Here is a 14434-nt window from a genome sequence, read left to right as displayed (position 1 = left end):
CTTAACGCATTAGGTTATGGGTGGAGGAGTCTGAGCTGTACAAGAACAAACAAGAATGATAGGACTTTCCTGGTATATTGCATCAGTCCTCTTACGTTATCTAACTTGCATCTGCCTCTCCTGGCTTTGCAATAAAAGTTGCCTTTTAATTTCCTTGGAGGGTGAAACTGGCATATCTGAGCAGGGCTTGTTTGGTGGTAGTTGTGCTAGAAACAACATTGAAGATGGAGGAATTGACATAGCCTCAGAACAAGTACAGTACAGGCAATGGTTGTATGAGCTTCCTACACTACATTGTCATGCAGTGCTGCGTCCCTGATCTAGGGGCCCTCAAGCCCCCGAGAGAGAAGATAGTTTAGTGGCTGTGGCCTTTACAGCTTTGGTTTTCCTGTTGAACTTTCCGGTAAGCTCTCCACTTAGGCTGCGTCTACACTATGAGATAAATTCAACATTTACTAAATTCAAGTTTTTGACCTCGTTCTTATGAATTCGAATCTAAGTATCTACAAACCTGGAAATTCAAGCCACCGTTTCTCCTTGTCAAGTTTCCGCGTACCCTTTGTCTTATCCAAGTTCAACTGCATGAGCAGTGCATTGTGGGTTCCTATCCCACAGTGCCTTAGTCTCATTTACTTGGGGGTTTTTCATGTTGGGAATCCTAGAATGCAAAGCACAGTCCCAGAACTCAGAGCACCCAGTAACTGTGCAAAAATGAACTGGAGGTGGCATCACTTTTTCTGGAAGACTATGACCCTGGGAGATATAAAGGCCATAGTTGATGGCTTTGCTGCCATGGGGTTTCCTAACTGGGGTGGGACAATAGGTGGCAAGCACATGCCCATCATGGCCCCAGAACACCTGGCCTCTGAGTAAGTAAACCGGAAGGGATAATTCTTCGTGGTTTTGCAGGCATTGATAGATCACAAATGTTGTTTCACTGACATCAGTATGGGATGGTCAGGGAGGGTTCACGACACGCACATCTTCAGAAATTCTGGACTGTACAAAAAGCTCAGGGATGGTACTTTTTGCCCAGAGTAGAAAATCCAGGTTGATGACGTGGAGATGTCTATTGTAATATCGGGTGACCCTGCTTACTCTTTTCTCCCTTTCCTTATGAAGTCCTACACAGCTGAATCAGAAACTCAGCAGGTGCAGAATGGTCATGGAATGCGCCTTTGTCCTTTTAAAAGAAAGGTTTGGATGCTTATTGACCCATTTGGACCTTTCTGAAACTAATGTCCCCGCCGTAATTAAAGCATGCATTATTTTGCACAACATTTGTGAGTCCAGGTGGGAGAATTTTCTGTCTTTCTGGAGTTCTGAGGCTGAGGCCATCAGCAGGGCTTACTCACAGCCACCTACATGGCCATTCACCAATAACCATGCACAGGCAGCAGCAATAAGGTTCCATCTGCCGCTAGTCCTCTTCAGACCTTGGCTTAGCGGTGGATACCAGTGCTTTCAGCGCTCCACCCGCCACTCTTCTGCCCAGGTCTGTCTGCCACCAGTCCTCTGTGGACCTTGGCTTAGCAGTGGGCACCTGTACTTTGAGCCTTCCACTCACCACCCCCTGCTTCGTTCCATCTGCCACCAGTCCTCTGCAGACCTTGGCTTAGCGGTGGGCTCCTGTGTTTTCAGCCTTCCACCCACCTCTCCTCAGACAAGTTCTGTCTGCCACCAGTCCTCTGCGGACCTTGGCTTAGAGGTGGGCACCTGTGCTTTCAACCCTCCACCCACCAACACCCCCCACCTGGTTTTGCACAATGGTTTGTGTACTGTACCGCCACCCACCCAGTTCCACAAAATGATTTGTGTACCCTATCACTCATGCATGCCAAAAAATCACACCAAGCTCAAAAGAATAAGTTTATTTTGGGAGGGAGGAGAGGTTTAAGTGGCAGGGAAAAGAAGCTTTGTCAAGAGTTGTGGAATACCCTTTGCAGTGGACATTGGGGCTAGAGTGGCAGGCTGGTCTTGCCCTCCCTGCCTGCGTTCAGAGACGAGGGTGGGCACCTGTCTTCAGGGGACTCCAGACAACAGTCAGCGGAGCTCCCTGGGCTCTGTTGGGAGTCCCTCTGAAAATGCAGCATGGAGCCCAGGACCTCTGTTTGGTCACTCACTGCTGTTACGAGCATTGCCGCTTGCTCTTGCTGGAATTCAAGTATTTTATGCCGCCACTCAACTGTGTCCCATGTCATCTTACTGGTTTCTGCCTCTTCGGGGGTTGGCAGCTGTAAAGTAAGTGAAGGTCAAAATTAAGGTACAATTCAGATAAAGCTGTTCTCCATGGAATGAATGGATCTCTGTTTTTCTTGTCAGGGAAAGCTTCTTTTTGCAAGGCCACTTAAGTCTTACTAAGGATAACATTCAAAGTGTGCATTACACAAGCCATCATTTACTGTCATTTATCCAGAATATTTTGTTGTAGACATGGTAAGCTGTTGTCCGCTTTTCAGGGCAAGGAGGAGGGCTGCAAAGCAGGGGAAGCCGTCTGGTGTCCTGAGGCTGGGGAAAAGCTTTTTTTGGACAGACCTGGAGCAATCCTCCACAATGAGAGAGGCCCACAGAGCTCGGCAGCTGCATGGCGAGGGGGGGTGATGGGGAAGGGTTTGATTCCAGCAGCGTGGATGGCTAGGTGTTGAGGCGTGGAGATCCCTGTAAAGTAAAAAGAAATTCGGTGGAGGGGGGGGGATTTGTTCCATCTCCCAGTTTTGGGGGGAAAACGTTTCTCAGTGCTCACTGCAGCAGCCCTCAGTAGGGGGGAAAAGCAATTTAAAGAAGGACAGAACCTACCAGTGCTGCACATGCTGGTTTGTGGTAGCAGGATCCGCAGAGCCCAGCAGCCATGTGGTGATGGGGGAAGGGTTTGATTCCAGCAGCATGGATGCCTGGGTGGGGATGGATCCCCGTAAAGTGAAAAGAAATGCCAGGGGAAAGGGACATGTGAGGGGAGAAGCCCAGAGAGCGTGCAACCCGCACTGGGTGGGAGGTGGGAAGAAGGGGGATGGAGTGCCTGCCAGCCACATAGTGCAGCAGTGGGCTCCAGGGAAACGTTAAAAGGCAGGAAACATGGGAAAAAAATCCAATCCAAATTCTTCTACTGCTTGAGGTTGCCAAAGAAGACATCACCCTCCCAAAAGTAACATATATCGACAAAGAACAGCTGCTCCTCCTGTGTGACCACAAGTCTGGAAAATATGCAAAATTGCTGTGTGGCAGCATGACATCAGATCACTATCTGATTGCCTGGCATGGCAAGTGCTACCGTGGAAGCCACAATAAGTCAGGCCTGCCCAAAAACCTTGTGCAAAAAATACGAGTGTGTCTGGATGAGGCCTTCAAGGAGATCTCCAAAAAGAAGTGCTCCATCCCCAGGAATGTTAACATGCTGTTCTGAGGGGCGCAGATGCATGGAAATCCTGTACCTGTACCCATACCTATTCCTTTACCCACCTGCAGCCCACTTGTAACATTCAGAAAAAAATATTCACCAGACCAGCTTGCTCCTGGCAGGTCAGGGACACAGCTTGGTCTCAGGGGCTCGGAGACCGGTTCCAGATCTAGGGTAAAGAGCTCCGGCCTGTCAGGAGTAATTTTTTCGGGCCCCTGCTCATTGTCCCCTTCCTCCTGTCCATTGCCCTCTGGGTCCTGGGCCCACAGCTCCTCTTGGATCACCCCTGACTCCAGACCAGGTCTTCCACGAGTGTCGTAATTGAGACTGGTTTCCATGGTGGGATTGGCCCCAAAAAGCACGTGCAGCTGTTCATAACAGTGGCAGGTCTATGGAGATGACCCTGATGGCTGGTTGGCTTCCTGGACTCCTTGATAGGCCGGCTGGGAGTTCTTTCACCTTCACCCAGCATTGCACAGAGTCCTGAGAGTAACTTCTGGCAGTTATCTCACGTGGCAAGTGATCATAGAGGTCTGTGTTTCTCTTGGCTACCTGAAGTTTCTTCTTCGAGTGTCCCCGTGGGTGCTCCACATTAGGTGTCGGGCTCGCCCGGCGCCGCAGATCGGATCTTCCAAGCAGTTTCTGCCGGACCGCGCATGCGCCGGTGCGCGCCGCTCCCCCGCGCGCTCCCGGCCATGTGCGCGATCCGGTCCCCACCAGTTCCTCTTAACCGCCGTCGGCTGCAGACGGAATCCAACTAGGCTAAGGCCAAGTAGCGTATTCAACGACTTTATCTGTTTTTCTTAAAGTTTTTTTCAGGCACTTAGGCTACTATAAGTTAGCCGGTTGTTATTTTGTTAAAAAAAAAAAAAAAAAAACAACAACGAACAAGCTAGGAGAGGGACAGCTCAGCCAGTCCCAGTAACAAGCGCCGGAGGCCAGGAGCTAGGGCCATCAGCCCTCCTGCTAAGGCAGGCCATCGGACGGGGAAAACGGCACAAAGAAGGTGCTAAGTACCCACTTAAAAACTCAGACTCACCAACAATGTCCTCTTCAGGGTGAGTCCTGCCGAGAGGCGATGCCAGTGTCCGATGGGCACAGTCTATGCATAAGGTGCCTGGGGGAGTCCCATGTGGCACAGAAATGCGCCTTCTGCGCTAAATTAACAACCAGAGCACGGAGGGACAGGGAGATGAGGATAAAAATGCTGCTTCTTGATAAGGCCCTCCAGCCAGAAGCGCCGGAGCGGCCGCAGCAGGAGGGACCCTCCGGGGCCCTTAAAAGGAAAGCTGCCTCCCTCACTCCATCAGCGCAGAAACGGAGGAAAGTATCTCCAGCCCGATCCCTGCCGGCAGCAACAGCGAGTGGGACGGGAGGAGCGAGCAGCCCCCAGCCGCAGCAACAGCTGATCGGCGGCGGCACGGAGAGCCACGTGCAAGCGGCTCAGCCAAAAACCGATAATCAGCCAGCCGCCCCGCACCGCAGGCAGGGCGGCGGCTAAACAAGCGCTGGTACCACCGACCCCCGGAAAACCGGCGGTGCAGAGCGCGCAGGCACACAGCCTGCCGGCACCGAAGGACACCGCACGTGCAGCACCGCCTTCGAGTGTGCCGAGCTTGGTGTGGACGGAGCCGGGATCCCCTGTATGTCAGGGGCGGAGTTACCTCCTCAAGGGAGGGGGAAGACTGCACACAAGAGGAGGCATTGCAGCCCCTCTCCGCACAGGGCTGTGGAGTTGCTTTCTCACAGCCCTCCGCTATGTTGCAGACTCCAACTAGAAGGCAGGGGTCGTCCCCCCTAGCCTACCCGGAGCCCCCTTCTCCATTTCTGCAACCAGCCTCACCCTGGCTGAGACCACCTCCACCCTTCCTGGGATTTGAACCGCTGGACTATTAGACAAAGTCGCTCTCTCCAGGGTCTCGACGGTCTCCCTCCCCCAGATGCAGAGGGTATACACCAAGGGAGTGGTCTAGGTCACCTTCCCAAGACCAGTGCTCATACTGCCATGGTCGCCCCTACCACGCAGGGCATAGACACCATCGGCAATCTACTAGGGAAAGATCCCTACAAACGATCTCGAACCCCCGAGGGCAATTGCGACCGGGGACAGAGACTTAAGCATCTCAGGGGGGACTGGTTATGGAATCCCGAGATTTTTCCTCGCAAACCTCTAGTGAGAGGGTGTACCATCATCAGCAGGAACCGGAAGGGTCCAGAGAGACGTACCCCAGCGGTTCCTCGCTCTCCTCCCCGGATGAGGCTACGGCCCCGGGGGACGTCCATCATCCGGACGATCTCAAACAGTTCCAAGAGCTGTTTTACGAGGGTGGCCTTCACGCAAGGCATCCAGACAGCAAAGGTGCAGGAGCAACACCATAAGCTCCTCAAAAATCTGAGACCTCCAGCCTCCTCCAAAATAGCAATACTGCTGATGACGCAATCTTGGAGTCTGCCACTATGATATGGCAGACTCCTGCGACTATTCCGCCTGTCCACAAAAGAGCGGAAAAAAAAAAAAAAATTCTTCGTGCCGATGAAGGGCATGGAGTTCCTGTCCAGCCACCCACAACCAAATTCTTTGGTGGTGGAGTCGTCGCAACGTGGGGGAACAGACAAACATGCCAAAAAGCTAGAGCTGTTGGGCAGAAAGGTCTACTCCTCCTCCACACTACTGTTGCCAATGGCAAATTACGCAGCGCATCTAGCGAACCATAATTTCGACAACCACATTAGGTTAACCTCCCTCATGGACTCGCTTCCAGAGGGCACGAAACCAGTGCTCAAGGCCATCATCCGACCATTTTATAACCAGTGGCAAAGGATCACCACAGACAAATGGGTGCTGGAGATCATAGCCACGGGGTACGCCATCCCCTCCCAGTTGCTCCCACCGCCATGACCTCCACCCGGGGCCCCACCTCCAGGAGACCTCCCATGTAGCGAGGCTCAAGCAGGAGGTAGACCATCTCATGCTCGTAGGGGCAGTGGAAAGAGTGCCGGAGCAACTGCAAGGGAGAGGGTTCTACTCCAGGTACTTCCTCACGGGGAGGTCCATCTTAGATTTTCGAGGCCTCACCGGTACCTGCGCAAGCAACGTTTTCGGATGATCACAAACGCCTCCATCCTTACGGCACTAGACGATGGAGATTGGTTCGCAGCCCTCGACTTACAAGGTCCTACCGTTTGGGCTCTCCTCAGCCCCCAGAGTCTTCACCAAGACCTTGGCAGTGGTGTCAGCCTACCTGCACAGACAGGGGGTATTTATATTCCAGTATCTGGATGACTGCCTACTCAAAGGGGCCTCGAAGGAGGAGGTACTACGTATAATATGTGTCACAGCAGGCACGTTCTCTTCGCTCGGCCTGCTTATCAATCTGACAAAATCAAAGACAGACCCCACACAGGACATAGAGTTCGTAGGGGCACGCATAAATTCTATTACAGCGAGGGCGTATCTACCAGAGACTCGCTTTCGGGCCATCGGCTCCCTCGCGCAAGGCTTCACCTTCAGCCCTATGGTGCCGGTTCTGACGTGCTTACAGCCGCTGGGCCACATGGCAGCAGCGATGTTTCGTAGAACAGAACGCCAGGTTACACATGCGCAGCATGCAGCATTGGCTGGCGAGCGTATACAAACCGGCAGCACACACTGTTCACAGGATGGCGTCGCCCACAACAGAGGTGTGCAAATCCCTGCAATGGTGGGTAAACCCCGAGAACCTGCTAACAAGGGTACCCTTCCACCAACCACACGTATTGGTTTCTCTTACTACAGATGCCTCCCTCATAGGGTGGGGAGCACACATGGGCGAAGAGGTGACGCAAGGGCTGTGGTCCTCTATGGAGCAGTCACTGCACACAAATATACTGGAGCTCAGAGCAGTGTTCAACGCCTGCAGACACTTTCGAGACCAAATGAAAGGCAAGGTAGTCAGGATCAGTACAGACGATACCTCCACCATGTTTTATATAAATCGGCAAGGAGGAGCTCGGTCCCATGCCTTATGTGTAGAAGCAGTCCGGTTGTGGAACTGCTGCATCGCCAACAATATAACTTTGAAAGCCTCGTACTTACCAGGCGCTCGCAATGTGAAGGCAGACCAGCTGAGCAGGCGTTTCGCACTCATGCACGAGTGGCAGATCCGTCCCGATCTGCTGCAACCGATTTTTCCACGCATGGGGTTTTTCCCCAGATAGACCTGTTTGCTACTCAGCACAACAAGAAGTGCCCACGATTCTGCTCCAGGGCAGGACTGGGACGGGGGGTCCCTGAGGGACGCCTTCGCGATCTCATGGAGGGGCCCCCTGCTTTATGCTTTCCCTCCCACAGTGCTCATCCACAAAGTGTTGCAGAAAGCCAGGAGGGAAGGAACCTGAATGATCCCGATAGTCCCAACGTGGGATCGACAGCAATGGTTCCCCCTACTCCTGCGCATGTCGGACCGGCCACCGATGTCCCCTCCGGTGGCGCTGGATCTGCTCACGCAAGCCCAGGGGTCCATAGTGCATCCGCACCCCCAAGGCCTGCGACTACAAACGTGGTTAATCCATGGCTCAGCTCCCTAGAGAGCACATGTACGGAGGAAGTGCAGCAAGTCCTAGAAAGTAGCAGGAGGACTTCCACCAGGAAGACCTACAAGCAGAAATGGACTCGCTTTACGGCATGGTGTTCTACCAAACAGCTAGCCCCCCTTTCGGTGCCTATACCTGTGATATTAGAGTATTTACTGGACCTCAAGAGAGGAGGACTCTCGCTATCCTCGTTTCAGGTCCACCTGGCCGCCATTTTGGCGTTCAGACACGAAGAGGAAGGGCACACGGTGTTCGCCCATCCCATGGTTACCAGGTTCTTCAAAGGGCTGGTAAGCCTATACCCCCCTCAGAAACCGCTTCCACCTCCGTGGAACTTGGACCTGGTGTTTAATGCGAAAAGGGGACCACCGTTCGAGCCTTTGGCCACGGTTTCCCTCCGCCTCCTTATGACGAAGACGACCTTTCTTCTCGCAATCACGTCAGCTCGCAGGGTGAGCGAGCTGAGGCAGTTGTGGCAACGCCACCCTGCGCTGTTTTTCCAAGGAGGCGGTAACCATACGGCTGCATCCAGCCTTTGTTCCTAAAGTTTCTTTCTGAGTTTCATACTAACGAACCTATTGTTTACCCTTGTTTATCCAAAGCCTCATAACTCTAACAAAGAGGCGCGCCTACACCTCCTGGACGTGAGGAGGCGCTAGCTTTCTATATGGACAGGACCAAGTCCTTCCAGAGAACGGATAGGCTCCTAGTCTCTATCGCTCCCAAATCAAAAGGAGAATGTCTCTCTTCGCAGAGAATCTCTAAGCACATCGTATCTTGCATAAAAATGTGGTACAAACTCAAAAAGACTCCTTTTACTGGCCACGACCAGGGCTCATTCCACTGGGGCGGTGGCAGCATCAACAGCCTTTTTTTCAAGGGCGTTGCGCTAAAAGACATTTGCAGAGTGGCGACCTGGTCATCCTGTGACACCTTCGCCAAACATTACGCCCTTCACAGGGTATTCCAAGAGGATACCCGTCTCTCGGCAGCGGTCCTCTCGGGGACAAGCTGCACATAATCCGATTACCCACCTCCTATCTTGGGTTACTGCTGGGTAGTCACCTAATGTGGAGCACCCACGGGGACACTCGAAGAAGAAAGAAAGGTTACTCACCGTAGTAACGGTGGTTCTTCGAGATGTGTCCCCGTGGGTGCTCCACTACCCGCCCATCCTCCCCGCTTCGGATCTCTGTTTAGTGTTTTGCAGGAGCATCCGAGGCGGTTGGTCAAGGAACTGGCGGGGACCGGATCGCGCACATGGCCGGGAGCGCGCGGGGGAGCGGCGCGCACCGGCGCATGCGCGGTCCGGCAGAAACTGCTTGGAAGATCCGATCTGCGGCGCTGGGCGAGCCCGACACCTAATGTGGAGCACCCACGGGGACACATCTCGAAGAACCACCGTTACTACGGTGAGTAACCTTTCTTTCCTCGCCACTGATTCCTCTCCCCAAACTGCAAGAAGATCCAGAACTGCCCGATGGGTCCACGCTGCAGTTCTCTTGCAAGTCTGAGAACTACTAGAGAGCTCACTACCTGAGTGCTCATGATTGCAGGAGATGGCTAATGATGTGATTGCTACCAGTGCGGTGCAATGCAATGGCGATGGTAAACAAATTTCCCAGTATGGGTGCCCTTTATATTTGCTCGCCTGGTTGCTGATGAATTCAAATTCAGATTTAATCAAAAATTCGCAGGCTTCCTGTGACCTTCTTCCCACATACCTGGATGGAGAGCAGTGGAGAAGGAAGCAGCCATAATTGTTGGGTAACCACGTAGCTTTGTGGCATACATATGGGACACTTCTGGAAGCTAAGAAGTTTGATTTAAAGATGTGGCATGTCCACACTGGCCCTCATTCAAGACTTAAGGCTACCCCTACCTGGTTCCGACAATGTTATGATATTGCTATTAAATCAATATTAGTGCTCTCTAAATCTAGCTAGTGGTAATTACAGTGAATCCACTCACTTGGTGCAATCACGCCAACTGCCTTAAATTCAAATTTATCTTGTAGTTTAGATGCAGCCAGAGTAACAGTTGTTAATCAGTGGAGTTATTGCTAAGTTTGCAGTGGTTAAGCAGTTGGTGGTCTGATCACATGACCATTGGAAATTTGGACCACAAGACTCATTTTATTTATATAAAAGCCACCAAGCAATCACATAACTGCCAATTACTATCAGTGACTGTCAGATTTGAACTGGCAGCCTAGACATTCATAGCCTATTACCTATCACCTCAGCAGTTCTTAGACTGTGTTTTTACCCTTTCTGTATTCTGGGAATGTTCAGAGCTGCTTAGGATCCTATTTGCTCGTCCTGCATCAGCCAGCAATGTCCTTAGAAAATGGCTTCCATTCTCTCTAACATTTCATTTTGAAAGTGGCATAAAGGGGCCTTAGCGTAAGTGAGGATCGGGCTCCTAGAACTCTGTATTGCGCAGCATATGGTATGGGAATGCCACAAAACTTGATTTTTGGCCTTAGTGTGTTTAGTGGCTGGTCACTGCCAAGGGGGTAGGTTAGCCTGGAATTCATGATTTCAGCTTGTCTGCAGGGGAGAGAGGAAGTGGGGAGGATTGCGGCATATGGGGTTAATCCTCTGGTCAATGGGAGGGATGTTATCAGAGTATTGGAAAGCACTTCCCATGTCCAAGCTTCTTGCCTTGGGCAGCTAGACCAGTACAGAGAGCTGCCTGCTGTTGTTTCCGTCTTAAGAGTTGTTTGTGGCTTTGGAATAGCAATGGGGTGGGCAGTAGGTAGGGTTGTATTGCTTTTTTATCGCTTTGCAGGGATCTTTCACAGTGTCATCCACACTGTTTTTACCTCAGCCCAGTGCTGTTGAACTTCTTGCATTTCGTAAGCACTAAAATGTGCACAGTAAGTGAGAGGGAGCAGTGACCATGGCAATGACTCATTTTCCATTCGTAAGGCATTAGGCTATTTACTAAATGGGAGACACTGCAATGTGTTGCCCAGGAAATAGATGTGGAAAGGAGCAGCATGCACACAACATCTGAGCCTGATATCATTTTTTTAAAAATTGGTTGCTGAACTGCTGTATATTGTGAGCCAAGCATTTCAATAGCTGCGCCAGCAATATCCTTGGTACTTGTGTAACCACATCTAGAGCTAGTGTAGCCACGAGCAGAAGTTGTACTAGAACAGGGGTGTGCAAAGTGGGGGGGCAGGCTGCATTGCAGTGGGAGAAATTTTTATAAGCATGATCAGCTGCTGGGTCTCATCCATCTCATTAAAAATGTTGAAGTACGTTACTGGCTTTTATGTCTGTATTCACATTTATATACCAACTAATAGAGTTTTTACATACTACACGCTGAAAGTTTTATTTTTTTATATGAACACAACTGAATTTTCCATTCGTTTGGATTACATTAGACAGGTCACGGGGGCTGTAATTGCAGGGATGAAAAGTGGGGTCTGACATAAAAAGTTTGCTCACCCCTGTACTAAAACACCAGCAGGACAGAAGCTAAGGAGGCTCTACTCTTGTAGGGATGTTCTTCACTGTTCCATACAAAAGATAACAGTGTCAGCAAGGATGCTGAGACCACCCTCGCTGTGTTCTTGTCCATATGTTCTGGTTAAGATTGTTCCTTCACAAAGGGGGGACAAAAACAGCACCGTGCTTTCATATGCACACAGAGTATCCATTTTGGTTCACTGATTTTAATTTTTCTAAATTTTTTTTAAGGTACAAGGAAGAGTTTTGACCACTTGATCTCAGACACAAAGGCTCCTAAAAGGCAAGAAATGGAATCTGGGATTACCACGCCTCCCAAAATGAGGAGAGTAGCTGAAAATGACTACGATTTGGGTGAGAAGATAAACACTTTGACTATTGGTAGTAGTAAATGCAGTGTACACACACAAAAATGATTATTACTCAATTCAGTTCAACATCAGGCAAATAGAGACATAGGTCCTAACAAAGCAGTCCATGTGGAATGTCTCCAACCTTTTGTAACATTGGCAGTTGAAATCTCGATTCACTGCAGCCAAAATTAAATATTGCAAAATGAAATCAGATAAACCAGATTATACCCTTTATATGTTTATGAACACTGAATGTAGGATTCTTTTAAAGCAGTAGCTTTATAGACAGAGCACTGGACTATCATGAAGAAAGCCTGAGTTCTGTTTGTGGTGCTGCCACTGGTCTGCTGGGGTCACCTTGTCCAAGTCTCTTCACTTCCCTGCACCTTAATTTCCCCCATGTGAAATGGGATCGTGATTGTAACCTGCTATTGAAAACATCACAACAGAGCTTGGAGTTATTACAACAAACATACCATTTTATAACATACAAGTCACTGTTTCATGGGAGTTGTAGGTGGCTGAATTTGATGGGATGGTATATATAATTCTTAGTTTTTTAATTATTGTGCTCTAGCTGAGTAAATCTTTTTTTCTGGCAGAAACCCAGAGAATATCGCCCCAACAACACCCACACCTTCGGAAAGTTTCTGTGTCTGAGTCTAATGTTCTCCTGGATGAAGAGGTCCTTACTGATCCAAAAATTCAAGCCCTGCTGCTTACTGTCCTTGTAAGTACACTTTCCCCATATTATGCCGTATTTTTATGCACAATATATTTAAAACCAGCATGTATGTTTCAGTGCAATGCTAGTAGGGCTTGGTTGATCAGGGTTTGTCCCTGATAGGTAAAAGGCATTCTGTTTTGCCCACTAGTGTCTAGGGATACCCAAGAGGATTACTTTTTAAAATGCATATTTAATAACCATAAACAGGCAGAAGTCAATGTTCACATGCCCCTTTTTTTGCAGAGCACATCAAATTGTTTTCTCACTTTTTTCATGAGCAATGAGAAGAGCAAAACAAACAATGCTACAATATGTGCATTGCTTTTTTTGTTTGTTTGTTTAAATAATTGTTGGAACTAAATCAATTTGAGTTTTAAACTTACGTGAGCACAGTGGCCTCTGAGGGTTGCTGTGGAAATTAAATATTCTCGTAGTCTGCTCCCATGCGGTTCCCATCGCTGTCATGTTTAATATAAATTTCCTTGTTGTTACTAAAATTATTTGAAATTTGAGTAAATTGCTAAGCTGCCACTTATTTAAAAAATGGTGGGCAAGTATTTTTGCAAGCATTTCTCACTAAAAGAGGGGAATGTATTGGCTAACATTTTTACCAGTTTTTAAAATTTTGAGCAATTCTGGTCATTGTCAGGTTTCTGTGCACATATGATATATTTGAAAAATGTCCCTCAGAAAAGGGGAAAAAAAAAAGCCTTAATGTCATCTACTATCTTGCTAGTGTTCCTTTCATTGTTAGAGTTAAACTGGTGTCATGCCTCAGTAATTAAGCACAAATATTCACCTCCCAAATTAAAGAGAGATTGATTTTGGTCCTTTGCATTATGCCAGGCAACGCTAGTAAAGTACACTACAGATGAGTTTGACCAACGAATTCTTTATGAATATTTAGCAGAAGCCAGTGTCGTCTTCCCAAAGGTCTTTCCTGTTGTGTAAGTAATTAAAATTCAATTTATATTATAATTGTTGTGATAAGTTTGCTGCTTTACACTTGTATATAATGACCTCTGGAACAGGATAAGTTACATGGCATTTTTCGCCTATAAGTTGCTAGTTCAAATTGAACTTTGACTTTTAAGGACTGAAGGTGTCTCGTCATCCATGTGAAATGCGTTTGATGTTCTTGGTGGTAGAAGTATCCTCAGTTCAGAAACAACCCTCACAGTTGGTTCTTATAAGTACCCGTCTTGACAATTTCCACAGACAGACCAAAAGCTTCAGAGACAATTATGCTCTGCCATATTCCTTCTAAGTTGGTTTGGATGCTTTGGCATGACTATGTAGAAGTTTGCACTGCTGTTGTACATGCTGTGCAGTTTGCATGGACAGTAGGCCAACAGTTACTTCAAGACTTCACAGCAAAATCTCTCGGTGCTCATTGCAGCCATTGGTCAAGCAGTTCAGTCGTAGTTTATCAGTATTTGACACCAGCATTGCCTGTAAGCCGTGGGCTTGGAGAGAGACCCAGGAGAGATGCAGGTGCTGCCCAGTTGATTAGCAGAGCGCATACAGTGGGCATCATGTGTTTCTACATGCTCAGTGCCCATAACAAAATTTGTTCTCCACATGGATGAAAAAATTAGAGGGCGCATGTTTGACACTATGAAAAAGTTTAAATAAAAATTAAAATGTAGGGTTGATTTACATTGTATTAGCATGTTATTGTAAAACAAGTGGATACCTGTTACCTTTTAGATTCCGCCCCCCGCCCACCCGATAAACAGTTTTGGGTGGTTTGTTTTTTTTAAATTATTGGTATCAAACTGACCCTTTGAAACAAATTATTTAAAGTGAAGCTCACGCATGCTCTTTTGAATTTGATTCTGGATACAGCACGTTGGCTTAGTTTGTCACGGTATTATTTAGGTTTAGGAAAATGGCAGCTATC

General features: G+C 48.7%; 1 protein-coding gene across 9 annotated transcripts in view; it reads left to right on the top strand.

Annotated features, from left to right (window-relative positions):
* The window catches only part of NF1 (neurofibromin 1), a 199297-nt gene that overhangs the window by 166235 nt on the left and 18628 nt on the right, over positions 1-14434 (top strand). For all 9 annotated transcript variants that reach the window (XM_075013308.1, XM_075013307.1, XM_075013305.1 and 6 more), the window contains 3 exons: positions 11683-11805; positions 12407-12534; positions 13378-13478. In XM_075013308.1, the coding sequence (XP_074869409.1) occupies positions 11683-11805; positions 12407-12534; positions 13378-13478 (352 nt within the window). The remainder of the gene's footprint in view (positions 1-11682; positions 11806-12406; positions 12535-13377; positions 13479-14434) is intronic.

This window comes from Carettochelys insculpta, chromosome 19, assembly GCF_033958435.1.
Source record: "Carettochelys insculpta isolate YL-2023 chromosome 19, ASM3395843v1, whole genome shotgun sequence".
NCBI classification, from domain to species: domain Eukaryota; kingdom Metazoa; phylum Chordata; order Testudines; family Carettochelyidae; genus Carettochelys; species Carettochelys insculpta.
Note: the sequence above shows the minus strand (reverse complement) of the source record. Positions and strands in the feature narration are given on the sequence as shown.